We start from the raw sequence: 27,347 nt of genomic DNA, 5'->3' as shown, positions 1-27,347 counted from the left end.
TGGGAATTAAGTTCCAACATGGGCCAGGCACGGTGGCTCATGCCTGTAATCCCAGCACTTTGGGTGGCCGAGGCAGGCAGATCACCTGAGGTCAGGAGTTTGAGATCAGCCTGGCCAACATGGTGAAACCCCATCTCCACTAAAAATACAAAAATTAGCTGGGCATGGTGGCGCCCACCTGTAATCCCAGCTACTTGGGAGGCTGCAGCAGGAGAATCGCTTGAACCTGGGAGGCAGAGGTTGCGGTGAGGCGAGATCACGCCATTGCACTTCAGCCTGGGCCACAAAAGTGAAACTCTATCTCAAAAAAAAGTTTCACCATGGGTTTCAGAGGGAACATTCAAACCATAGCACAGGGGTTCACCAACAAACAGCATCCACAGTGAAGCTCAGTAAAAAAGCCCTCAGAGCTTATAAACATGTTAATCTCCTCTCTTCTTATAATCATGAACACAGAGCCAAAACTTTCCAATTATTTGAGGAAAGTCCCTAATAAGTTTGAAGTAGAAAAAAACAGCAATAGTAACTTCAAAGAAAAAGAAATACACTCTGCAAGAAGAAAACTTTAGGACTTTAAGAGATTAATATCCTTAGAGAGCTTACTATAGAACTACAGTAATCAGGCCGGGCGCAGAGGCTCACGCCTGTAATCCCAGTACTTTAGGAAGCCAAGGCTGGTGGATCACCTGAGGTGAGCAGTTCGAGACTAGCCTGGCCAACACGGCAAAACCCCATCTCTACTAAAAATACATAAATTAGTCAGGCATGATGGTGGGCGCCTGTAATCCCAGCTACTCGGGAAGCTGAGGCAGGAGAATCACTTGAATCTGGGAGACGGAGGTTGCAGTGAGCTGAGATCATGTCATTGCATTCCAGCCTGGGTGACAAGACCAAAACTATGTCTCAAAAAAAAAAAAAAAAAAAAAAAAAAATCCTACAGTAATCCAGATAAAAATAGACATAGACATTACCGATCAATTTTTTTAAGTACAGTAATGGACACAGGTATGTATGTTTCCTATTAAGATACTGAAGTACTGGAGACTAGTCTTTTCAAAAAAAGATACTCAAACGCCTATCTGTATTTGAAAAAATCAATTTCAACACCTACCTCATACCCAAAAAAATTCAAAATGGATTACAGACATAACACAAAAGTTAAAACCACAAAACTTGTACAGGCATGGTGTCTCATGTATGTAATCTCAGCATGTTGAGAGGCCTAGGCAGGTGGATCCCCTGAGCCCAGGAGTTGAAGACCAGCCTAAGCAACATGGTGAAACCTTGTCATGAGGTTTTGAGATCTGGTCTACTTACAACACTTACAAAACTTCTAGAAGACAGGAAAAAATATTTATGACCAGGGAGTAGGCAATTTTGTTAGGTCACAGAAACCAAGAACCATTTTTGTTAAACTAGATTTCATTTGCTCATTGAAAAAAATAAAAAATAGGCAAGATAGACTGGGAGGGGAAATTCAAAACACATCTGACAATTTGTATCCAGAACACATGGAGAAATTCTGTAACGTTTAAAAGCAGGCAACCCAATTTTTAAGACGGACAAAAGTCTTAGACACTTTGTGATAGTAGTTATGCCACATGGCTAACTAAGCACGTGAGAAACTGCCCACCCGCCTGGCCAACATGGCAAAACCCCATCTCTACTAAAAATACAAAAATTGCCGGGCACGGCGGCTTATGCCTGTAATCCCAGCACTTTGGGAGGCTGAGGCGGGTGGATCATGAGGTCAGAAGTTCGAGACCAGTCTGGCCAACATGGTGAAACCCCATCTCTACTAAAAATACAAAAATTAGCTGAGCGTGGTGGTACACGCCTGTAATCCCAGCTACTTAGTAGGCTGAGATAGGAAAATCACTTGAACCCAGGACGCAGAGGTTGCAGTGAGCTGAGAGCACGCCACTGCACTCCAGCCTGGGCAACAGAGCAAGACTCCATCTCAAAAAAAAAAAAAAAAAAAGAAAAAATACAAAAATTACCCTGGCATATGGGCCGGAGATGGTGGCTCACGCCTGTAATTCCAGCACTTTGGGAGGCCGAGGCAGGTAGATCACGAGGTCAGGAGATCTAGACCATCCTAGCTAACACGGTGAAACCCCGTGTCTATTAAAAATACAAAAAATTAGCCAGGCATGCTGGCAGGCACCTGTAGTCCCAGGTACTCGGGAGGCTGAGGCAGGAGAATGGTGTGAACCTGGGAGGCAGAGCTTGCAGTGAGCCGAGATCATGCCACTGCACTCCAGCCTGGGCCAACAGAGTGAGACTCTGTCTCTATATAAATAAATTAAATTAAATTAAATTAGCCCGGCATAGTGGTGGATGCCTGTAATCCCAGCTACTCGGGAGGCTGCAGGAGAATTGCTTGAACCCAGGAGGTGGAGGTTATAGTGAGCCGAGATTGCACCACTGCACTCCAGCCTGGGTGACAGAGCAAGACTGTTTCAAAAACAAAAAAACAAAATGTCCCAGTATGAAGTACAATGTGAGACATTGGAGTAGATCCTGGAATGGAGAGAAGACAGCAGAAAATATGTGAAATCTAAAGTCTGTTTTTTCTTTAAGACATGGTCTCACTGTCACCCAAGCTGGAGTGCAGTGGCATCATCTCGGCTCACTGCAGTCTCAACTTCCTGTGCTCAGGCCATCCTCCCATCTCAGGTTCCTGATACCACACCCAGCTAATTTTTGTATTCTTTTGTAGAGTTGGGTCTCACTATGTTCTCCAGGCTGGTCACCTGGGCTCAGGTGATTGCCTGCCTTGGCCTCCCAAAATGCTGGGATGACAGACACGAGACATCATACCCAATCTAGTCTGGAGTTTACCAACATTAGTCTCTTAGTTGATAAACACCATAGTTACGTAAGATATTAAAATTACGGGAAATTGGGTAGTGCATATACAAAAACTCTATACTTTACAACTTCTGAAAATTTAAAATTATCCCCAAATAAAGCTTTTTTTAAAAAGTGCTCAGCATCATTAGTCATCAGGGAAATGTGAATTAAAATCACAATACTACTCCACCCACCAGAATGGTTAAAATGAAGCTGATCAACAGCAGCACATGTTGTTAAGGATGTTATGGAGCAACCAGAATTCTCACAAATTGCGAATGAGGCCATGCACGGTGGCTCATGCCTGTAATCCTAGCCCTCTGGGAGGCCAAGGAGGGTGGATCACCTGATATCAGAGACCAAACTGGCCAACATGGCGAAACCTCGTCTCTACTAAAAATACAAAAATTAGCTGGGTGTGGTGGCAGGTGCCTGTAATCCCTACTACTTGGGAGACTGAAGCAGGAGAATCATTTGAACCCAGGAGGCAGAGGTTGCAGTGAGCCGAGATCGTGCCACTGCACTCCAGCCTGGGTGAGAGACTCCCTCTCAAATGAAAAAAAAAAAAAAAAAAAAAAATGCTACTGAGGGCATAAAATGGTACAACCACTTTGGGAAAACATTGGTAGTTTCTTAAAAATTAAACATACACCAGGGTCCTTAAAAAATGTCATTTTGGGCCGGGCGCGGTGGCTCAAGCCTGTAATCCCAGCACTTTGGGAGGCCGAGACGGGCGGATCACGAGGTCAGGATATCGAGACCATCCTGGCTAACATGGTGAAACCCCATCTCTACTAAAAAAAAAAAAAAAAAATACAAAAAACTAGCCGGGCGAGGTGGCGGGCGCCTGTAGTCTCAGCTACTCAGGAGGCTGAGGCAGGAGAATGGCGTAAACCCGGGAGGCGGAGCTTGCAGTGAGCTGAGATCCGGCCACTGCGCTCCAGCCTGGGCTACAGAGCGAGACTCCGTCTCAAAAAAAAAAAAAAAAAAAAAAAAGTCATTTTGGTTGGTCAACATCATTTTGTTGAGGAAAAAAAAAAAAATCAACTCCTGGCTGGGACCACTATGTGGAGTTTAATACATCCTTTCTGTGTATGCATGGGCTTTCTCTCTGGGTACTAGGTTTCCTCCCATATCCCAAAGGTATACTTGCAAGTCTGAATGGTTCCAATCTGACTGAATGTGGGTGTGAGCATGCCCTGCAATGGGACGGTCTCCTGGCCATGATCAGTTACCATGATGACCTTCAGCTGGCTAGATAGGTTCTAGTTTCTTGAGACTCTGAACTGAAACAACTGGGTGAATAACTATATAGCTTTTCAATTTTTCTTAAATTGAACTGGGCAAATTATTATATAGCTTTTCAACTTTTCCACTTAAATGCATGCACAGCTCACGTTTATTTCAATGTTTAGTATTAGATGTGTTTTGGCTTTTATTTGGTGCCAGGTGCAGTGGCTCACACACCTGTAATCTCAGCACTTTGGGAGGTGGAGGAAGGATTGCAAAGTTCAAGACCAGCCTGGGCAACAAAGGGAGACTCCCCGTCTCTACAAAACAAAAAAACCAAGCCAGGCATGGTAGCACACGCCTGCAGTCCCAGCTACTTGGGAGGTTGAGGTGGGAGGATTGCTTGAGTCCGGGAGGTCAAGGCTGCAGTAAGTCATAATGGTACTACACGCCAGCCTGGGCAACAGAGTATGATGTCTCAAAAAAAAGTCTGACGTTTCTAACTACAAATATGCTGTAGGAACTTAATTCTTGTGTTAATTAGCCTATGGTAAAATTGGTTTATTAAATTTTCCAAGAACCCTTCAATAAATCTTCAACAATGTTGAAGATTACTGTATTATCTACCCTGTCACTTCATGAATTCCACTCAAGATATTTATCCAAACGAAACTGTTACGTCCAAGACTCGTACAATACTCAAAGCAGAATTTGTAACAGCCAAAAATTGGAACTAGCCCAGATGTCCATCAATAGTCACGTCATACACTGCAATTCTACTCCACAATAAAATATACATGCAACTATGTGGATGAATCTCAAAAACATTCTGTAAGCAGCTAGACATAAATTACATCAACAGAATTTACATAATCAAAATATGCAAAAAACATCTTATGATGGAAACCAGGTCAGTGTTTGTTGCTGGTGTTGGGAGGTGGTCTACTGACTGAGAACGGGCACACACAACTTTCTGGAGCAATGTTCTGTGTCTTGATGTGCTAAGCATTTCTCAAAACTGATCAAACTGTACATGAGATCAGTGCATTTCACCATATACTTTTTTTTTTAAGTGCTACTCATTCCTCAGTGGATAAGCCACAAATTCACCATAAGGACTAAACTTTAACACCAGATACTGAGGAGGCATGGATTAATAACTCACACATCATTGGCTAAGTGTTTCCAAAATATTACTTTGGAAAAAATGCCTAGCGATCTCTCAAAAATGTACATCTATCCTGATTCAGCAATTCTGCACCCGTTGTCATCTCAGTAATTACAAAAACTAGTATAAGAACATTTATAGCAACTTTATGAATGAAAGCCAAAAACAGGTTTCCATGAATGGGAAAGCATACTACACTCATACTTGGCAATATGGAACTACTGATGTATACATGGCTAAAACTCTAGTATTTGGAGATGATGGTAATTATCTTGATAGGGTACACATTTCTCACAGTTCATAAAATGGTACACTTAATACAATTTCAGATTTAAATGCTATTTTAAAAATCGATTCAAGTTGAACTCATTGATAGAAAAGTTCAAGTTATTTTTCAGGAATTATATTGACATGTACAACATAAAGTACTGATGGGATGGGTAATGTTTTCCTGGAACAATAGGTATAGAGTTGGCTAGGCGCAGTGGCTCACACCTGTAATCCCAGCACTTTGGGAGGCCGAGGTGGGCAGATCACTTGAGGTCAGGAGGTTCAAAACCAGGCTGGCCAACATGATGAAAACCCTGTCTATATTAAAATACAAAATAAGCTGGGTATGGTGGCACATGCCTGTAATCCCAGCTACCTGGGAGGCTGAGGTAGGACAATCGCTTGAACCCAGGACACAGAGGTTGCAGTGATCTGAGATGGCGCCACTGCACTCCAGCCCGGGGGACAGAGCGAGACTTCATCTCATTAACAAACCCCCAAAAAACAATAGGTGTAGAGCTGAGGCTATTTACAGAATGACAATACTTAGGGCTTTCTCTCCCATCTTAAAGCTTAGCTGCATCTTTCTCCACGTGATGAGTTCTGTTCAACTGACTACATAACCCAAATGCAATGTCCAGTTTTAGATGCAAAAATGAACATCAACTAATCAAATATATACAGGACACTAGGTAAAGAAACTGAAAACTACAAATTCATAAACATATTATCATATGCTTCGCTTAACCCAAAGCATTTAGAATCCACAGCCACAACTGAGTAGCTGCTGACCTGTTTATCCCGAAGAGTTAAGCAGGAATTAAATAAAAACACTACAGTTGATTCCTGGTTTATTTAGCCTCTGCTTCTTAGGTGTGTGATTGTGCTTCCACTTAACTTTTACAATGAGGATTGAAGTTATCTACATTCCGCCCGAAGCTTACTCTCAAAAAAAAAAAAGGAGGCCTAGTCACATGAACAGCCTCAATGACTCTGGACATTCCCATGCAAAACTGATTGTCATCAATGCAACAGAGCTAGTGTTTGGGGGAGGCGGATATGGGAAAAACACTTAAAAACATAAACCCCTAATTTCTTAAAAGTAAAAAAAAAGCCCCTTGCCACAAAAAAGATGCCATGTTAAAGTTTTATTAAGTTTCAATACAAAACATTCCAAAAAGTGAAAAGTGATCTATAATACCCAAGTTCTATGTTCAACTACCAGTTAAACAAGGAAAACATTTTCTGTATCGTTTTACAACCAGTATAAACCCAGAAGAATCAAGATCCGATTCTTTTTTCACACGTCTGCTAGGTCAGTAAACTATTTATCAAACAGGTATCTGGTCATTTTAACATACTCCTTGCTTTGAACTTAATATTCCTATTTGGTACAATCTCTATATCCTATACTATCTTAAAAGATATCTAAATACCTTAAATATCTCAAGAGCCAAAAGGTCCTCACAGAAGCTGTAACTCAAGTAATCATAAGAGTATAGAAGGTTTGGGCTGAGACAACTATGTAAGTGCAAAAACCACATAAATTTGGTCATTAACCTTGGGGTCTGTGATTAGTAGTAGGTTGTCAAATGAGAGTTAAAAACGTGGTACTATCCCCAGTTGCAAATGTTCCAAACAAGACAGTGCCATAACTACACGACAAAAAAAAAAAAAAAAAAAAAAATCATAGAAGTTGGGTTAGTTCCTCTAATCTAACAACTCAAGTCTGTTTCCTTTGAGAGCATTATACTATTGGCTCTAGTCTCCAAACCAATAAACTAAAACTTGTTTCCAAGACTGGGAGGTAAAGTAGGCTTATAAAACAATACAGCAAAACAAAGCCAAGTGGCCTACATGTTTCCAGTGTGCTTACCATCTTAGCATGGTTACTTTCCAGATGTCAATCATAAGTTTTATTCTACAACTAAACTGTTTGTGGATAAGTCACCACCAAAAAATGTTTCACTTTCTGACAGACACTTCACTAAATAGAGCTACCACCTATATCCATCATTTTTATAATTCAACTTAAGTTCTAAATTGAAGAGTTGTCCCCGTGACTTTAGCTAAACAAAATGAAAGCCAAAGCTGTAAAATCTATGTAAAGAACCACAAGAACTTCCTGACTACCTCCACTTACCAATTTCCTTAATTACTTCCCCTTTTCCATTTGGCCAATTACTTGCTTTAAGTAACTACCACTCGCTCCCTAGTTATGAGTGTTAATCAACACTGATGCCTTCCTCAGATCCACAGGAACCCCTGAAGGCAAAATCTATTGCCTGCACCAAACCAATTCTGACAGCACTGCTTATGCAACTGTAGTGACTTATTGACAATCAGCCGCCTTCTGCTTCAACAACTCTGTAAAATGAAAAACACATGGGATCCTGTTACATAGTATTTGTTTTACTGTGAAGTACTTCCCCCCAAACTATCATTTAAATGTATTTTTTGTTGTTTTAGCTAAAAATAAAATTTCTTTAAAAAGCAAGCTCTGGGCAGGCGCAGTGGCTGACGCCTGTAATCCCAACACTGGGAAGCCGAGACAGGCAGATCACTCAAGGTCAGGAGTTCGAGACCAGCCTGGCCAACATAGTGAAACCCTGTCTCTACAAAAAGTACAAAGATTAGCCGGGAATGGTGGTGCACACCCGTAGTCCCAGCTACTTGGGAATCTGAGAGGCAGGAGAATCGCTTGAACCTGGGCGGCGCTGAGTTGAGATCATGCCACAGGGAGAAGCCATCTCAAAAAAAAAAAAAAAAAAAGAAAGCCGGATGCAGTGACTCACGCCTATAATCTCAGCACACTGGGAGACCGAGGCAGGCAGATCACCTGAGGTTAGGGGTTCAAGACCAGCCTGGCCAACAGTGAAACCCCATCTCTACTAAAAATACAAAAAAATAGCCGGGCACAGTGGCAGGCACCTGTAATCCCAGCTACCTGGAAAGCCGAGGCAGGAAAATCGCTTGAACCTAGGAAGCAGATTGCAGTGAGCTGAGATCACGCCACTGCACTCTAGCCTGGGCAACAAGTGCAAAACTGCCTCAGAAAGGAAAAAAAAAGAACACGCAAGCTTTAAAAATCAACCACAGGCGGCTGAGCTTGGTAGCTCACGCCTGTAATCCCAGCACTTTGGGAGGCGAGGCAGGCAGATCACAAGGTCAGGAGATCGAGACCATCCTGCCTAACACGGTAAAACCGCGTCTCTACTAAAAATACAAAAAAATTAGCCGGGCGTGGCAGCGTGCACCTGTAGTCCCAGCTGCTGGGGAGGCTGAGGCAGGAGAATGACGTGAACCCAGGAGGCAGAGCTTGCAGTGAGCTGAGATCGCGCCACTGCACTCCAGCCTGGGCAACAGAGCAAGACTCCGTCTCAAAAAAAAAAAAAAAAAATTGGTAACATTAAAATTACATAGTATGTCATCATTATGTCAAAATCATGTTAATCAAACAGGGAACTTGCAGCCACAGTTGCATCATTAACTCCACATTTAGTCAATTTGTATTGTGGCTGTGCAAATGAGCAGGCACTAACTAGTAACAATGAGAGTATATCCTTTTACAAAATGCACTGAGCAAACATTTTTTCTCCTCTTCTTGAGACAGGGTCTTGCTCTGTCACCCAGGCTGGAGTGCAATGGTGTGACCTCGGCTCACTGCAACCTCTGCCTCCTGGGTTCAAGCAATTCTCCTGCCTCAGCCTCCCAAGTGGCTGGAATTACAGGCGAATGCCACCACTCTCCGTGTTTTTTTTGTTTGTTTGTTTTTGTTTTTTTAGTAGAGATGAGGTTTCACCATGTTTGCCAAACTGGTTTCTAACTCCTGACCTCGTGGTCTGCCCACCTTGGCCTCCCAAAAGTCCTGGGATTAAAGGCATGAGCCACGGCGCCCAGCCAAGCAAACTTCTTACGTGTGTACTTCCTGTTGCGAATGCTTGCATATGAAGAGCTATTAGCAAGCTTTATGAGTTCAAAAGTAGCTAAGAATAATCGCATGAATGAGCCACACTCATTAAAATGTAACCTCACTCTATATTCACCATGAAATGTGCAGATATTACACATTCAAGCACTTAATTTCATCAATTCCAAGCACTATTTTTACAGATGAAATGAGGACCACAGTAACTTGCCAATGTCACAGCTAAACTAAGGGGTAGTTACACAGCATTTAAACCTTCAAAGGCCACTGCTTTCAACACTTACCTTAGCATTTGATTTCTCTTACTGCCAGCTTTATCTACTGTGAATCAATCAGCACTCCACGACCATAATGAGCATAATCATCAACCTGCAAAAGTTAAATAAATGAAAACTAGTTATCTCTCTTAAGGAAATTCTTTAAAACTTGCCTATTACTGCCCTCTTTTCCAGAGAGAAAAGGCAAGTTCAGACTTGCAGCTTAATATATTTCATGTTCTACTACTTCTCTTAAGTGGTGGAAGATTCACTGGCTCGGGATGGACTGGAATGGCTTAAATGGTTAAGTTGCATGGCTTATGGATTGTCATTCTGTTCCAATGGTGCACTGCCACGTTAAATCCATAAGTTGAACGAACAAAACTTATTTGAAGGAATAAGTGCAGTATAAGGATTTTTAGTTGGAGGTCTTCAAGTTTACTATATTCAAGAGCATCTTTTTCAACTTCATGGCTGGACCTGGGTCATGCTGCCTCAGGTTTTGCTTTTTAAAGACCACTTGCAATAGATTTTCTCCATACAGTGTAGTTTCATAGAACTAAAAACAAGTCAGGCATCCAACTAAATGTCAAGTTTGCAATGGCTTACAGGGGTAAAAAGGGGGACCCCAAACTTAAGCCATTTCCTATATTGACTAAAAGACTAATTTGAAAAAAATGTTAAAATATATAAAGCATGTTTAAAGGTCTTCATCAAAAATGGACTTTGAAAAAAATACCCCCTCCCAAGCCCCAGATCGCCATTGGTAAACAACAGCTTTATTAATAAATAAAGTGTCATACATGCTTAAAAAAAAAAAAAAAGAATCCAAGTGTTGAATTTGGAAGACTTCTAATATGCTATTGAATATTTCTTTTCTCCAAAAGTTTTTTTAATCTAGAAGGCATTTCCATTGCCTTGAGGTACAGTATGTTTCACTGTACTATGAGGAAGGTAAGTGTTCAATTTCGACTTAGACGGAAAAACTAGTTTGCTTTGCTTACCATCTTTGCTGTTTCACAGGCATTTGATGCTTTAAATCTGATGTGGAATGCTGATAGATTCACTTTTTAGAAGTCATAAGCCTTTAGGAAGTTGGAGATAACTTCATTGCTTATCTATTTTCTCCTTTGCAATCAAGCTGTTCCTTTAAAAGTGAGACACTACAGAGTTGCAAAAATTTGAAACAGTAAGAGCAAGCACCTTTGCAGCTTCATGGTTGGTTTTGGCCAAACTTTTTATTTAGTATTCTGTAGTTGTTTAACACACACTTAAATGGTCTTACTGGGGGAGGGGAAAGGGGAGGTTCTTGCAGATTCCCAAGGAAATGTGAGAAAGGCAAAATGGCCAGCATTATCCATTTGCTTTTTTGGGTTTACTGGGTGAATAGCACTTTCCTTACACAGGCATGTGATTTCAGGTTTTTCATACTGAGAACATTGAGATTTCAGTTGGAAGACACCCTGAAATCTTATAAGTAGCATACCCCAACCACCCTCTAGTAGCTAGCTTGTTTGTATAGGTAGAATGATTCATCTCTCCATTTTAGATGGCTAGATGTTCTGTGGAAGATCTTAGAATTGCTTGCCTCATTTACTGGGAAAAATCAAGATAGAAAGTGGCCTTTAGGGATACTTTTACTTGGAAAGTTGCAACACTAGTACAAGTCTTAACACATTTAACATTTGCTTGTTGAAAAGCAATGTCATAAAGTCAAATAAAATTAAACATGTTTTACTTTTTGCCTCACAAGAACATTTGCTTGTTGAAAAGCAATGTCATAAAGTCAAATAAAATTAAACATGTTTTACTTTTTTCCTCACAAGAACATAAAAATCATGGAGGGAAACTTAACAGGGCATTTAAAAAATGTAACACAATTTTTCCTTTTAGTAGTCCTTGGGTAGTTATGACAGAATAGTTTCCACTTTTTGTTTCTTTGAACTGGGATTTTGGTCCAAAGTTTTGTTTGTTTCTAGTATCTGCTTCTGCCTCCCCCTCTATCAGATCGGCTTCCTCCACGGCCACCACCTCTTGGTGCTCCGCGGCTTGAACTGCTGTAGGAATCACGTGGAGGAGGGTACCCCCTTTCCATAGAAGGGGGAAGCCCTCTGTCTTGTCTGCCAACCCGATCACGACCACTTGAGTAGAGATCACTTCGGCTGCTTGAGTAACTGTCTCGACTTCCACCATATCCGTCACGTGAGCTGCTGTAATCATCATAGCGACTGCTTCCACCATAAGATGGCGGGGGCCCTCGTGTAGGTGGAGCACTACGTGAGTTACCTGCAGGGTCAATGGTCAGGTAATATGGCAACACTATAAATTGTATATATACAACATTTTAAATCTGAATTTACAGAATTCTTGTATTAAAAGTTTACTTTCTCAACTGGGTGGGAGGTTTTAAACTCTGCCATTGCTGGCCATAACAGGGATTTGCTCATCTGCTGAGATATGGAAATGGATTCATTTTAATGTTTGTTTGAAAAGACTGAAGACGGTGTGTATTTCAAGAGGATATTCCAGAGAGCTTGTTATTTTATAGTAGACACTCAGCCACTTTCCAGTGATAAGTTGCAATTTTGAACTGTAGAACTTGCCTTCATATTGCAATGGTAAATATTTGATCTTGTTAATAAAATTTTTAAATTGTATTTTCACTGTTGGGGGAAAACACATAAGGCTGCCAATTTAAGCAAGCAAAATCCCCTCCAAAGCAAGCAAACAGCCTCAAAAGAAACTTAGAAAAACAAAAAAAAAGCCCCTCACAAAACTAGGAAAAGCCCAGCTGATAAAGTTACCCCTTTAAAAGCAAGCAAACATCCCTTTAAAAAGCAAGCACCACGCAGCCTAAAAAACTGGCTCACGAACCTAAAAACTCAAGCTGGTGATACTCAAGACCCTTAACCAGTATCTTACCATAACTCTCATATGAATCTCTGTAGGAACCTCCACTTGGATGATCTGAATAGTCACGATCACGACCATATCCATCTCTATCGCTAAATTAAAGAGAAACCTTTAAGTCCCAGAGCATCAACTTTTATAGCAACTTTTCTTACATGCAAGCCACAGAAGCAGTCACTTACCTATAGCCTCTTGATGGATAGTCATCACGTGAACTGGAATGACCATAATCACGGTAAGTATAATCTCGTGGTGGTGGTGCATAATCTCTAGTATCACGAGAACTTGGGTAATCTCTGCTTGAATAGCTACAAACACAAAAGTTTTGGTTCATGCTTTTGATAAGCTTTCCTTCAACCTTAATTATTAATTTAAAAAGCTGCAATTTTCTATTACCTGTCTTTAGTAGAATACCCATCATCTCTTGGGGACAAATAAACATCTCTACGAGAGGGCAGTGGCTCCCTTCGAGGTGGACCTCCGTAACTATCTCTTCCACGTGATACAGGAGCTTAAGGAAAATTACATCACTTTTTTTAAACACAGTCAGAGAAAGAAGTTAAAACGTGAACTTACATTCAGGCTATGAAAACGAGACTGACTTCAAAGATGACATTACGGAGGCTAGATCATCTCATTTTTTCTAGAATTTCCGATTCACATTTTAAATTTTTTTCAGTGCTAATTCCATTTATCTAGATCACCTAGAACACATGACCAAAAGTTTTTTTTTTTTTTTTTTGAGATGGAGTCTCGCTCTGTCACCCAGGCTGGAGTGCAGTCCTGGGATCTCGGCTCACTGCAACCTCCGCCTTCTGGGTTCGAGTGATTCTCCTGCCTCAGTCTCCAGAGTAGCTGAGATTACAGGCACCCGCCACCGTGCCCGGCTAATTTTTGTATTTTTAGTAGAAACAGTGTTTCACCATGTTGGCCAGACTAGCGTCAAACTCCGGGCCTCGTGATCCGCCCACCTCAGCCTCCCAAAGTGCCAACATTACAGGTGTGAGCCACCGCGCCCAGACTCCACGAATAAAGTGGGGGGGGGTGTGGGGGTGTGTGTGTGTGTGTGTGTGTGTGTGTGTGTGTGTGTTTTGAGACGGAGTCTCTCTGTTGCCAGGCTGGAGTGCAGTGGCATCATCTCGGTTCCCTGCAACCTCCGCCTCCCAGGTTCCAGCAATTCTCCCGCCTCAGCCTCCCAAGTAGCGGGGATTACAGGCACCCACCCTATGCCCAGCTAATTTTTGTATTTTTTTAGTAGAGACAGGGTTTCACCACGTTGGCCAGGATAGTCTCAATCTCTTGCCTTGGCCTCCCAAAATGCTACGATTACAGGGATGAGACACCACGCCCAGCCAATTAAACTTTTAAGCATCATTCACCTCTCAATTCTTTGTTACAGTAGTAGCACAGATTGTCATACATGGAACATTTACCTCTCCCTCCCATTCCACTGCTACTGCGAACTGGTCCTGAAGGTGCAGATCTCTTGGGAGGAGGACCCCCACTTCTTGGTGGTGGTCCTCTTTTTACTGGGAGTGGTCCCCTGGAAGAACTCATGTTAAAATTCATGGAATATCCACCGTCATCTACATCAAGAATAGAAAAGAAAAAGATTACTACTCACAAGAATCAAGAAAGATATGAGAGTTTTTTTTTGATACGGAGTCTCGCTCTGTCGCCCAGGCTGGAGTGCAGTGGCGGGATCTCAGCTCACTGTAACCTCCGCCTCCTGGGTTCAAGCAATTCTCCTGCCTTAGCCTCCCGAGTAGCTGGGATTACAGGTGTGCGCCACCATGCCCAGGTAATTTCTTGTTTTTTTTTTTTTTTTTTTTTTTAGCAGATACAGGATTTCACCATGCTGGCCAGGCTGGTCTCGAACTTGACCTTGTGATCCTCCTGCCTCGGCCTCCCAAAGTGCTGGGATTGCAGGCGTGAACCACCAAACTCAGCCACTACAAAATTTCCTTTGCTTCATGAAGAATATGACCATTAGGCCGGGCACAATGGCTCAGGCCTGTAATCCCAGCACTTTGAGCGGCCGAGGCAGGCAGATCACCTGAGACCAGGAGTTCAAGACCAGCGTAACATGGTGAAATCCTGTCTCTACTAAAAATACAAAAATCCAGGTGTGGTGGTGCATGCCTGTAATCCCAGCTACTCAGGAGGCGGAGGCAGGACAATCACTTAAACCTGGGAGGCAGAGGTTGCTGTGAGCCAAGATCGTGCCACTGCACTCCAGCCTGCGCAACAAGAGCTAAACTCTGTCTCCCAAAAACAAACGAACGAACAAAAATGACCATTATTAATTTGGCTAGTCTAGTTTCACTTGTACTTGATGGAACATGCAGTGCAGTTATATAGACTGGGGAAGTAAGAACTGAAGGTAGTCTTAAACTTTTTTTTTTTGAGGAGTCTCACTGTTCCCCCAGGCTGGAGAGTACAGTGACACGATCTCGGCTCACTGCAACCTCCGCCTCCCGAGTTCAAGTGATTCTTCTGCCTCAGCCTCCTGAGTAGCTAGGATTATAAGCGCCCACCACCATGCCCAGCTAACTTTAAAAAATAAAAATGGGCTGGGCGCAGTGGCTCAAGCCTGTAATCCCAGCACTTTGGGAGGCTGAGGCGGGTGGATCACGAGGTCAGGAGATCGAGACTAACACGGTGGAACCCCGTTTCTACTAAAAAATACAAAAAACTGGCCGGGCAAGGTGGCGGGCGCCTGTGGTCCCAGCTACTCAGGAGGCTGAGGCAGGAGAATGGCGTAAACCCGGGAGGTGGAGCTTGCAGTAAGCTGAGATCCCGCCACTGCACTCCAGCCTAGGTGAAAGAGCGAGACTCCATCTCAAAAAAAATAAATAAATAAAAGAAAAATGATTTCATTTTCATGTCCAACACCTTGGCTTATCAATTTTTAAATGCCTTTCCTACAGAGTAAACTACTTGGACAAGAAGTAACACTGTCCACGGTTTAACACTATAATCTCACATGCTTCCCATGCTTTCAACTGGCAATCACTTTGATAGATGAACAAGTGTTGTCAATTTCAAAAGTTGGCACCTTTCCTCAAGGACTTAACCAAAGCATCCATTTGGTGGGAGCTTGCAGTCCCTAACTTACACACCAAACCCGAGGTCTATGCAAGTTATTACCCATGTGTCCTCCCCGTGAGGGAGGTCCCCTGGTTCCTCCACTTCCTCCTCTTCCACCTCTAAGACCTCTTGGAGGGCCTCTACTTCTTGGAGGTGGAGGCGGTCCACGTCTACCACTTTCAAATGATGGTTTGGTGGCTTGTTCCACTTTGATAGCTTTTCCATCTAATGACTAAAAAAAAAAAGATATGGTTAAATCAAGATTTTAACAATTTGCACATCTACTATGCACTGAGACACTAACGGGTCCTTCAAAATACAGTTATGGATAAGTGTTGCTCACTAATTAGTCTAAGAAAAAACATTGCAAATATAGCCAGTTAAATGGGGCTTTTCCACTTAAAATTCTTAATACTTGAAAATGATACTGATGATCTGGATTGAAACATAACGTGAATCCACTGCATTACTGTATGGTAAAATTTAAAACAAGGCCAAGTAGGTATCAGTTTGTTATCAAAACTAAAAGCCAAGTTATCAAAATATGGTTTATGGATCTCAAGACAAAATGTATCATGTTGGCTAGGTGCAGTGGCTCACACCTGTAATCCCAGTACTTTGGGAGGCTGAGGCGGGTGGATCACCTGAAATCAGGAGTTTGTGACCAGCCTGGCCAAAATGGTGAAACCCCGTCTCTACCAAAAATACAAAATTATCCGGGTGTGGTCGCGCGTGCCTGTAATCCCAGCTACTCGGGAGGCTGAGGCAGAATAATCATTTAGAAGTCGGGAGGCAGAGGTTGCAGTGGGCAGATCACACCATTGCAATCCAGCCTAGGTGACAGAGAGAGACTACCAAAAAAAAAAAAAGGTATCAGGTATCACGTAATGTCATAATTATTCTGAACCGAGAGAATGTTAACAGCCTAAGATATAACTCACTACCAGATTTGGTTCTGCAATTACAGAATACTCTTTGGAACGGGATCACAAACAGGATGAGTCTCAGAGAGGTATATACTGAAAAACGACGAAAACTCAAAAGCTGCCCTAGACCAGACTTGGGCAACTATGTTATGTTATGCACTGTTAAGAGGTTATCATCCATTGGGTAGACAATCTCACCTTTCCATTCATGTCTCTGGCTGCATCCTTAGCGTCTGCTGGGCTTTCAAAGGTGACAAAAGCAAATCCTCTTGATTTGTTGGTTTCCCGGTCTTTCATCAAGAGTACTAAAAAGTAGTTTTCAGAAAAATAAAGTGTTACCCTAGTTCAAATGAAATAACCAAAGTAAATGTGTAAACAGAAAGCTCAGAACTTCTTAGAGGACAAAATACATTATCATGTCAGACGATCAATGCAATCAAATTCATCATAGCTTATATTTTAATTATCATAGCCCAGCCTGTACTGCCAGACAACTCACCTTCCACTATTCGTCCATATTTGCCAAATACTGCTTCAAGAGCTTTCTCATTTGTTTCCGTATTAAGCCCACCAATGAAGAGCTTTCCTGGGCGATCTGCTTCAACCATTTTTTTTTTTTTGCCGGTGAGTCTGTTGAAAAGGAATAGTATTACCTCACTGCAAAAAGTTCCTCAAGTTTATTGGACACTTTTACTTTGGCACATTTTTCATATTTTCCACTAAAACCATTGTTTCTTAATAACTAAAGAAAAGGATAACAAGCTAAGCCTCAGTCACAGTAGGAAGCAATTTGAATTAAGTAGATTAGTAACACTGCAATTTACATAAAACTGGTTAAAAGGGCCAGTTTAACTCTTACCACTACCCTTGATCACCCATAGCTGTTCTTAAGCAACAGCTGCTTAACATCTGAAAAACCAACTTCTAGTTCTAGTTCTGTTGCCTTTGAAAGATTCAATTACTCATCACGCCATTCCTAACGATGGGGTTTTAAAAGACTCCCAAGGTCACAGGCCAGGCACAGGACCTTAACACCAAGCCCTCTTCCAACGTCCTCTTTTCCTATCTAGAATTCCCTACTAAATCCAAGGAGAAATGTGAAGTTTGAGCCAAGTTATGCCGCCTCTTCTCCACCGGCCCCCGCCCTACCTAAAATTCTACTATCCAGCCAAAAAGATAAAAACAAATTGTCAACCTCGTTTCCTATTAAGTAACGGAACGCGGACGCACACACTAACACTCGACACTCCGTGACTGCAGCGGAACCTAATTAAAACTCGTCATTAAAAACCGCGTGTAAAAGACAAAATGGCGACACTTGGATTCAACCCAGAACCACTGACACTGGTCAGGGGACTAACTTTTACCACCAACATTGGCTGGGAACATTCAGAGGGCTTCTTCTCCGGGGCCGCCAATGAATACGTAGCCCGCAGCCCGCATGGAAGTCCACATGCCCATCATTAGCGCCAGCGCCATACCAATGCAGGTATCGCGGTGGTGCGGTCGCTCCTCGCCCCGCTCCAGCCTACAAAGCCCCGACCTCCGCTACCAACTCCCGCAGGCGGCAGCCAAACTTTCTCGAGAGGCATACAACCAAACGGGCCCCCTCATTTGTTTTCCCTCGACCCCTTCTGCTTTATTTAAATAGGTCGGAACCTTTGGGTTCTTAAAATGGCGCCCGCCACCCCCATCTCCAGGGAGATATAATCCCCAGTCCTAACACGGCGAGAGTGTCACGAAAAACGGACTGAGGAAAGGAGACACGTACCGGAGGGGTGACAATGGGTTCAAGCTCCAACGAGCTCGCCGACACGGGCCTCCGAGCAGCTCAGCACCAGTGGCGGCTGCTCGGTCGGAAGACCAAACCGCGAAGCCGCTAGCACTACTGCGCAACGAGGGCGAACAAAGGAGACAGCAAACTTTATACTGCCCGGGAACGAGGCTGAAGGACCCGGATGGAAACGGAGCTTAGAATTTGAAACGCAAAGGGAGGGGGGAAGTAGTTCCCAGTCTCCCCATTGGCTGCCTCCTCTGTCACTCACTCTTCTCTCCTCCCTTTTTCCCGGGCCCTCCGTGTTGGGTCGGCGGACCTTTCTAACCGTTTTCCCTACCCCCACCCGTTCTTTACAAACGCGCTTTTTTTGCTTTGCTCTAAAATGGTGCACAGGCTTCATTTAATAAAGAACTGAAATTATTGAGCGCCTAGTGGGCCGGGCACGATGCAAAACTTTACTTTTACTTTTCCATTAACTCTTCTAATTGTCAAAATATGATAAGGGAAGATACTCCTACTATACCAATTTTGCAGGAACGGAAAACAAAGAAGTTTTGGCAATATAATATATTTTCAAAAATTGTCTTTAACAAGTGTTTTTAGTGGGTGTGGGCATTTCTAATAAATACATGTAAATTTCAGATGAGTAAAAAACATACAGGCCGGGCGCGGTGGCTCAAGCCTGTAATTCCAGCACTTTGGGAGGCCGAGACGGGCGGATCATGAGGTCAGGAGATCGAGACCATCCTGGCTAATACGGTGAAACCCCGTTTCTACTAAAAAATACAAAAAACTAGCCGGGCGAAGTGGCGGGTGCCTGTAGTCCCAGCTACTCGGGAGGCTGAGGCAGGAGAATGGCGTGAACCCGAGAGGAGGAGCTTGCAGTGAGCTGAGATCCGGCCACTGCACTCCAGCCTGGGTGACAGAGCAAGACTCCGTCTCAAAAAAAAAAAAAAAAAAAAAAACATACAAAACAGCATGCAGATAGTTAATTCACATAGAACAATTACTGAGCACCTTGTAAATAGTGGGCTCTGGGCTAGGCCAGGAAGATAAAACCCCAGGAAAAGACAAGAGTCAGGCCTGTGGGTAAGGGTGCCGGATTTAAGAAATGAAAATACGAGGCCGGGCGCGGTGGCTTACGCCTGTAATCCCAGCACTTTGTGAGGCCGAGGCCGGTGGATCACGAGGTCAGGAGATGGAGACCATCCTGGCTAACACGGTGAAACCCCGTCTCTTTTTAAAAATAAAGAAATTGGCCGGGCGCGATGGCTCAAGCCTGTAATCCCAGCACTTTGGGAGGCCGAGACGGGCGGATCACGAGGTCAGGAGATCGAGACCATCCTGGCTAACACGATGAAACCCCGTCTCTACTTAAAAAAAACTACAAAAAACTAGCCGGGCGAGGTGGCGGGTGCCTGTTCCCAGCTAGTCGGGAGGCTGAGGCAGGAGAATGGCGTGAACCCGGGAGGCGGAGCTTGCAGTGAACTGAGATCCGAACACTGCACTCCAGCCCGGGCAAGAGAGCGAGACTCCGTCTCAAAAAAAATAAAATAAAAATAAAAATACAAGAAATTACCCAGGCGTGGTGGCGCGCGCCTGTAGTCGCAGCTACTCAGGAGGCTGAGGCAGGAGAATCGCTTGAAACTGGGAGGCGGAGGTTACAGTGAGCCAAGACTGCGCCACCGCACTCCAGCCTGGGCAGGCGACAGAGCGAGACTCCGTCTCAAAGGAAAAAGAAAATGCGGGACGCTAATTTATTCTACGAAGCTGTTAAAAATAAATAAATAAAAATATGGAACGCGGCCGGGCGCGATGGCTCACGCCTGTAATCCCAGCACTTTGGGAGGTCGAAGTGGGCCGATTGACTGAGCTCAGGGGTTTGAGACCAGCCTGTGCAACATGGTGAAACCCCGTCTCTACTAAAATAAAAATTAAAAAATTAGCCGGGCGTGGTGGCGTGTGCCTGTAGCCCCAGCTACTCGGGAGGCTGAGGCAGGAGAATTGCTTGAACCCGGGAGGTGGCGGTTGCAGTGAGCCGAGATTATGCCACTGCACTCCAGCCTGGCAACAGAGCAAGACTCCGTCTAAAAAGAAAACAAAAATGTGACGCCCAGTTAAGTTTAAATTTCAGATAACAAATACTTTTTTTAGTATATTATGTCCCAAATCTCATATTTTAAAAATTCACTGTTTATCGGAAATTCAAATTTGACTGAGCATTCTATATTTCATCTGCCCATCCTACTTGTTAGGGGGAAACTACAAAATTTTTTAACTTAATTTTTGTGTTAAAGAAAGAAATTGAATACAATTAACAAAAGAATGTCATGTTGTGATTAACGCCAGGGAGGAAATAAACTAGTTGCTTTGATGGACAATATTAGGGAGAACAAATTTGATTAAAACATCAGGGAAGGTCTATGTGAAGAGGTGACTTTGGAGATCAGAACTGAAGGAAGAGAAGAAACTAGCTATGGGAACAGCTGAGGGAAAAGCCTTCAGGAAAAGAAGAGAATACTAAGCACAAAGTAGAGAAGAAGAGCTTGGCATATATCAAGGGACAGAAAGAGGGCCAGGTGACAAGAATTCGAGGGGCATGAAATGAGGGAGCCAAGATTGGCAGGACCTTTGAGCCCATTAAATGACTGTAGGGGTTAAGTGTGGGGAAAAAGACACTAATAGGGCTGTGGGAGCAGACCAGAAAGAGAGGATGGTGGCTTGAATTAGGGTGGTGGCAGTGGACACGGGGAGGAAAGAACAATTGTTAGATGACTATGTCTAACAATTAATGGTGTTATGGTCTAAATGTTTGTGTCATCCCCCAAATTCATATGTTGAAATCCTAATACCCAAGGTGATGGCATTAGGAGGTGGGGATTTGGGGAGAAGATTAGGTCACAAGGGCGGGGTCCTCATGAATGGGATTAACACTTTTATAAAAGAGGCCCCTGCCCACCAATGTGAGAACACAGTGAGAAGGTACCACTTACATGAACCAGAAAACTGGTGGTGGTGGGCCCTCACCAGACACTGAATATGCCGGCATCTTGATCTTGGACTTACCAGCCTACAAAAATGTGAGAAATAAATTTCTGTTGTTTATAAGCCAGCCAGTTTATGGTATTTTGTTATAGTAGCAGGAATGGACTAAGACAGATGGGAAAGGGGTGGGGAAGAATTGCGGAAACAGAAAATCATTATGGATGACTCCAAGTATCTGGTATTAGTGGGACAGATGGTAACAGTCATTTACGAAAATGGTTTCAGAGGAGCAAGTTTGGGATATAGGGGCAGAAAAATCTGAAGCTCAGAGCATAGATCTGTGCTAAATTATCATCTCAGAGATGTAATAAAAGCCATCAGAATGTATGAAACCACCAAACAAGAAAGTACAGTGGGAAAAGAAGGCCCAAGATCACATAGTAAGAGCTATTAAAAAAAATATGTGGAGACAAAACAACTGGGAGGAAATATGCCAAAATGTTACCAGTTTATCTTGGAGTGGTAGAATTTATGGACAATTTTCACTTTTCTTCTTCTTTTTTTTTTTGAGAAGGAGTTTCGCTCTCGTTGCCCAGGCAAGAGTGCACTGGCGCCATCTTGGCTCACTGCAAACTCCGCCTACCCGGTTCAAGTGAGTCTCCTGTCTCTGCCTCCTGAGTAGCTGGGATTACAAGCATGCGCCACCATGCCCAGATAATTTTGTATTTTTAGTAGAGACAGGGTTTCACCATATTGGCCAGGCTGGTCTCAAACTCCTGACCTCAGATGATCTGCCCGCCTCGGACTCCCAAAGTGCTGGGATTACAGGCATGAGCCACCGTGCCAGCCCTTTTCTTCTTCATAGTTACAATTACCTGCCCATGGTGAATTTTGATATATGCCAGGCAGGTTGTAGTAAATAATACTCAGGTCATGGGTAAAAGCCCCCAAGGAGCTTCGAAACCAGCTCTGAATTATTAACATTAATAGGGGGAGTAATGCCCAGTAGGACGAGAATATTTGTTCTTGTTTTTTTTTTTCCCCCCAGCCAAATAATAAAAAGTAAATCAAAAGGCATGTTCATTTGCCTTTTGAATGAGTTATGTAAATTATCGAGTCTGGAGCCATTTGAGAATTGGCAAAAATGACTTAAACACCAGGCTCAGCAAGCAGAACCTGTACCCCCAGAGGGAGCCAGGATAAATCCCTCACCCTGTGGAAGCAGGCACTCTCTTTCTCTGTCTCAAATCCAAACAGAGACTACAGGACTCTCCTGTAGGCTCTGAGTGTAAATCAGGTCTCCTCTAGTCTTGGGCAGAATGGGGCAGGCTCGACAATAGATAACCCTGTCCTCTTGGGTCTCAAAAAGGAAATGTGCATCCCGGTAGACCAGCTCACTTTGGCCTCTGCAGTTCACACCCAGGAATGTGGGGGAGGAGAAGTAGCATGCTGGTGGTGTTGGGTGCAAACACCACTTCCAAGGACCAAAAGCGAGTGGGTGGGGTAGGGATGGCTAAGTTAAAGGAATTGTAGGAGGGGATCAGTTGGCCATGTCATCCAGTAGGGACAGAGATGAAAAAGAAGAAGCTTGAGGGGGAAGCAGAGTGCTACTGACTAGATCCGAAGGGCATTAGAGAGGGGAGCCTTCTTTTTTTTTTTTTTTTTTTTTTTTTTTTAATTTGAGACAGTATTTCGCTCTTTTGACCAGGCTGGAGTGAAGTGGTGCCATCTCGGCTCACCGCAACCTCCGCACCCCAGGTTCAAGTGATTCTCCTGTCTCGGCCTCCCAAGTAGCTGGGATTACAGGTGTCCATCACCATGCCCAGCTGATTTTTGTACTTTTAGTAGAGATGGGGTTTCACCATGTTGGCCAGGCTGGTCTTGAACTCCTGACCTCAGGTAATCCACCCGCCTCGGCCTCCCGAAGTGCTGGGACTACAGATGTGAGCCACTGAGCCCGGCCGAGAGGGGAGCCTTTTTAAGAGGTGGAGTATGGTAATCAGATTTCATCTTAATGAGATTACTGTGGTTGCAGTCTGGAGACTGTATTGGGGGAGGGAGAGACAGGAAGCAAGGAGACAAATCAGAAGGGTATTGCTGATGTAATGCAGGAGAGGGGGACGTGGGCGTGCTGAGTGTGAGGGACTCTGGCCAACAGGCAGTTGGATAAGCAGGTCTCACACTGCCCAAAAGTAATTTCCGAATCCCATCCCTCCCCCTCATGGATCTTCTAGATTTTTCTCTTTGCCTCTTTCTATTTACTCTTTTATATTGTCATTAAATGTAGTTGCATTTTTTTTCTTTGCTATAATCTTTCCTTTGCCTTATTGTTTTGTCTTCAGATGCCATCTCAGTGATCGACAGATACACTGAGTCAAACGATATTACTTCACTACTGGGTAACCTTGGAATATAATCAGTGCTAAATAAATGGCTGAATTGACTTGCAATCTCTTCTTATTCTTCATGGCACTCAGCATGAGATGGGTGCATAGGAAGTTTTGATTATAATTTTATTTTATTTTATTTTTGAGATGGAGTCTCACCCTGTTGCCCAGGCTGGAGTGCAGTGGTGCAATCTCAGCTCACTGCAACCCCCACCTCCTGGGTTCAAGCGATTCTCCTGCCTCGGCCTCCTGAGTAGTTGGGATTACAGGTGTGCACCATCACGTCTGGCTAATTTTTTTTTTTTTTTTTTTTTTTTTTGAGACGGAGTCTCGCTCTGTCACCCAGGCTGGAGTGCAGTGGCCGGATCTCAGCTCACTGCAAGCTCCGCCTCCTGGGTTTACGCCATTCTCCTGCCTCAGCCTCCCGAGTAGCTGGGACTACAGGAGCCCGCCACCTCGCCCGGCTAGTTTTTTGTATTTTTTAGTAGAGACGGGGTTTCACTGTGTTAGCCAGGATGGTCTCGATCTCCTGACCTCGTGATCCGCCCGTCTCGGCCTCCCAAAGTGCTGGGATTACAGGCTTGAGCCACCGCGCCCGGCCCTGGCTAATTTTTTGTATCTTTAGTAGAGATGGGGTTTCACCCTGTTGGCCAAGCTGATCTCAAACTCCTGACCTCAGGTGATTCACCCGCCTCGGCCTCCCAAAGTGCTGGGATTATAGCCGTGAGCCCCCGCACCTGACCGGAAGTATTTAATAAATAACTGGTGGCCTTGTCTTAAATCCCGGTTTAAATACAAGGGGCTCATATTTTATATTAAAAAAGGAATAACAATATGCAAACCCATACTTTTAAAAGTTGCAACCAACTAAATTTAAGAAATAACTCTTCAGGCCAGGCACAGTGGCTCACCCCTGTAATCCCAGCACTTTGGGAGGCTGAGGCAGGCAGATCACAAGGTCAGGAGATCAAGACCATCCTGGCTAACACGGTGAAACCCTGTCTCTACTAAAAATACAAAAAATTAGCTGGGCATGGTGGCGGGCGCCTGTAGTCCCAGCTACTCAGGAGGCTGAGGCAGGAGAATGGCAGGAACCCAGGAGGCAGAGCTTGCAGTGAGCCGAGATCGCCACTGCAACACAGCCTGGGCGACAGAGCGAGACTCCATCTCAAAAAAAAAGAAAAAAAAAGAAAAGAAAGAAAGAAAAAGAAATAAACTTTCAGTCATCAAACTGGGAATCACTCTGGGATGAGTAAACTGAAGTTCTCCTGTCAGGCTTGCATTTTTACAGGAAGGGCATTTGTAATGTCACTCTGTTTCCAGTTATGCTCGTTCTCCAAACTACAGAAAAATAACCCTGCCACATGGTTTGTTTGTTTTTTTTTTTTTTTTTTTTTTTTTTGAGACTGAGTCTGGCTCTGTCGCCCAGGCTGGAGTGCAGTGGCGCGATCTCGGCTCACTGCAAGCTCCGCCTCCCGGGTTCCCGCCATTCTCCTGCCTCAGCCTCCTGAGTAGCTGGGACTACAGGCACCCGCCACCGCGCCCGGCTAATTTTTTGTATTTTTAGTAGAGACGGGGTTTCACTGTGGTCTCGCTCTCCTGACCTTGTGATCCGCCCGCCTCGGCCTCCCAAAGTGCTGGGATTACAGGCTTGAGCCACCGTGCCCGGCCCTGCCACATGTTTTAAAAAAAAAAAAAAAGAAAAGAAAAAAAAGTCTTATCTAGAGCAAAGCAGGAAGGAAGAAGGGAAGGAAGAAGTAGATGTGATTAAAAATTGGGAAACTTTCCAAACCACTTTAAGTAGCCGCCATCCAGAAGATAGCCTACTTAGCTTAGCTACAAAGAGCAAGAAATGAAAACTTTTTAACCAACATATGGCTCTGGTATCTATATTGGAACTGACTAAATAAAGATAAAATTCTACTGTATCTTTCTCCACAATGGAGACGATGCATTTTAACCAAACTTCATATCCAATTAAAAGGAACCAAAGTATGCCTTAAGAAACATTTGGGCCAGGCATGGTGCCTCATGCCCGTAATCCCAGCACTTTGGGAGGGCAAGGCAGGTGGATTGCTTGAGGTCAGGAGTTTGAGACCAGCCTGGCCAATATGGTGAAATCCCCACTAAAAATACACAAATTAGCTGGGGGTGGTGGCATGCCCCTGTAGTCTCAACTACTTGGGAGGCTGAGGCATGAGAATCACCTGAACCCAGGAGGCAGAGGTTGCAGTCAGCCGAGATCGTGCCACTGCACTCCAGCCTGGGTGACAGGGCAAGACTCTGTCTAGAAAAAAAAAAAAAACAGGTGTGGTGGCTCACGCCTGTAATCCCAGCACTTCAGGAGGCCAAGGCGGGCAGATCGCCTGAGGTCAGGAGTTCAAGACCAGCCTGACCAACGTGGAGAAACCCCATCTCTACTAAAATTACAAAATTAGCCGGTCATGGTGGCGCATGATGAAATTCCAGCTACTCGGGAGGCTGAGGCAGGAGAATCGCTTGAACCCAGGAGGCAGAGGTTGTGGTGAGCCAAGATTGTGCCACTGCAGTCCAGCCTGGGCAACAAGAGCAAAACACCGTCTCAAAAATAAAAAAATTTAAAAATTAAAAATAAATTAAAAATTAAAAAAAATTTAAAAAATAAAAAAGAAAAAAGAAACATTTGGTGGGGAGGGGGTGTGATGAATTTTTTAATAAATTGTGTCAAGACAATTAGCCATTTGAAGGGAAAAAAAATCTGGATCCATGCCACACTTTTTACTCCAAAATAAATTTCAGCTCAAAGATTTAAATGTAAACACTAAAACCATTGAAGACTAGAAAAAAATGGGTAGATGCTTTTATAATCTTGTCATGAAGACGATTTATACATTTATTCATTCTTTTAGCACATATTTTTTCAATGCCTACTATGTGCCAGCACTGTTTTAGGTGCTGGGAATACATCAGTGAACAAAAAGACAACAGTCCCTGCTTGCCTGGTGCAAACATTTTATTGAAGGGGTGCTATGGTTTAAATATTTGTATGCTCCCCAGATTAATATATTGTTTTTGTTTTTTGTTTTTTTTTGAGACAGAGTCTCGGTTTGTCGTCCAGGCTGAAGTGCAATGGTGTGATCTTGGCTCACTGCAACCTCTGCCTCCCGGCTTCAAGCGACTCCCCTGCCTCAGCCTCCCGAGTAGTTGGAATTACAGGCATGAACCACCACACCCAGCGATTTTTTGTGTTTTTAGTAGCGATGGGGTTTTACCATATTGGCCAGGCTGTTCTCTCGAACTCCTGTCCTCAGGTGATCCACCCGCCTCAGCCTCCCAACGTGCTGGGATTACAGGCATGAGCCACCACGCCCAGACTCTTCATCGTTTTTTGTTTGTTTTTGTTTTTGTTTTCTAAGAGACTGGGTCTCACTCTGTCGCTCAGGCTGGAGTGCGGTGGTGTGATCCTAGCTCACTGCGGCCTCCAACTTCTGGGCTCAAGAGATCTTCCTGCCTCAGCCTCTGGAATAGCTGGGGCTACAGGCACTGATCACTACACCCAGCTAAAATTCACATATTGAACTCCT

At 43.7% G+C, this 27,347-nt stretch overlaps 1 protein-coding gene, 1 non-coding gene and 1 pseudogene across 2 annotated transcripts; all 3 read right to left on the bottom strand.

Moving 5' to 3' along the window:
* LOC105481367 (GTP-binding nuclear protein Ran-like) overlaps positions 1-9,821 on the bottom strand; it is a 73,167-nt pseudogene extending 63,346 nt beyond the window's left edge.
* A 1,107-nt stretch (positions 9,822-10,928) lies between these two features.
* On the bottom strand, positions 10,929-18,562 carry LOC105481366 (RNA binding motif protein X-linked). Its single transcript, XM_011740893.2, has 9 exons — positions 18,407-18,562; positions 17,135-17,265; positions 16,834-16,940; positions 15,770-15,941; positions 14,053-14,205; positions 13,016-13,130; positions 12,802-12,927; positions 12,632-12,714; positions 10,929-11,995 (listed from the first exon to the last, which is right to left on the bottom strand). The coding sequence occupies exons 2-9, from the start codon at positions 17,241-17,243 to the stop codon at positions 11,685-11,687; spliced, it is 1,176 nt and encodes a 391-aa protein (XP_011739195.1). The 5' UTR covers positions 17,244-17,265; positions 18,407-18,562; the 3' UTR covers positions 10,929-11,684.
* On the bottom strand, positions 17,016-17,087 carry LOC112426592 (small nucleolar RNA SNORD61). The gene has a single exon (XR_003017970.1). It is a non-coding gene; the product is annotated as a small nucleolar RNA SNORD61 (small nucleolar RNA).
* Positions 18,563-27,347: the final 8,785 nt, after the last annotated feature.

The sequence above is a fragment of the Macaca nemestrina genome, chromosome X (assembly GCF_043159975.1).
Source record: "Macaca nemestrina isolate mMacNem1 chromosome X, mMacNem.hap1, whole genome shotgun sequence".
Lineage (NCBI taxonomy): Eukaryota > Metazoa > Chordata > Mammalia > Primates > Cercopithecidae > Macaca > Macaca nemestrina.
The sequence above is the reverse complement of the archived record's forward strand: the minus strand, read 5'-3'. Positions and strand labels throughout refer to the sequence as shown.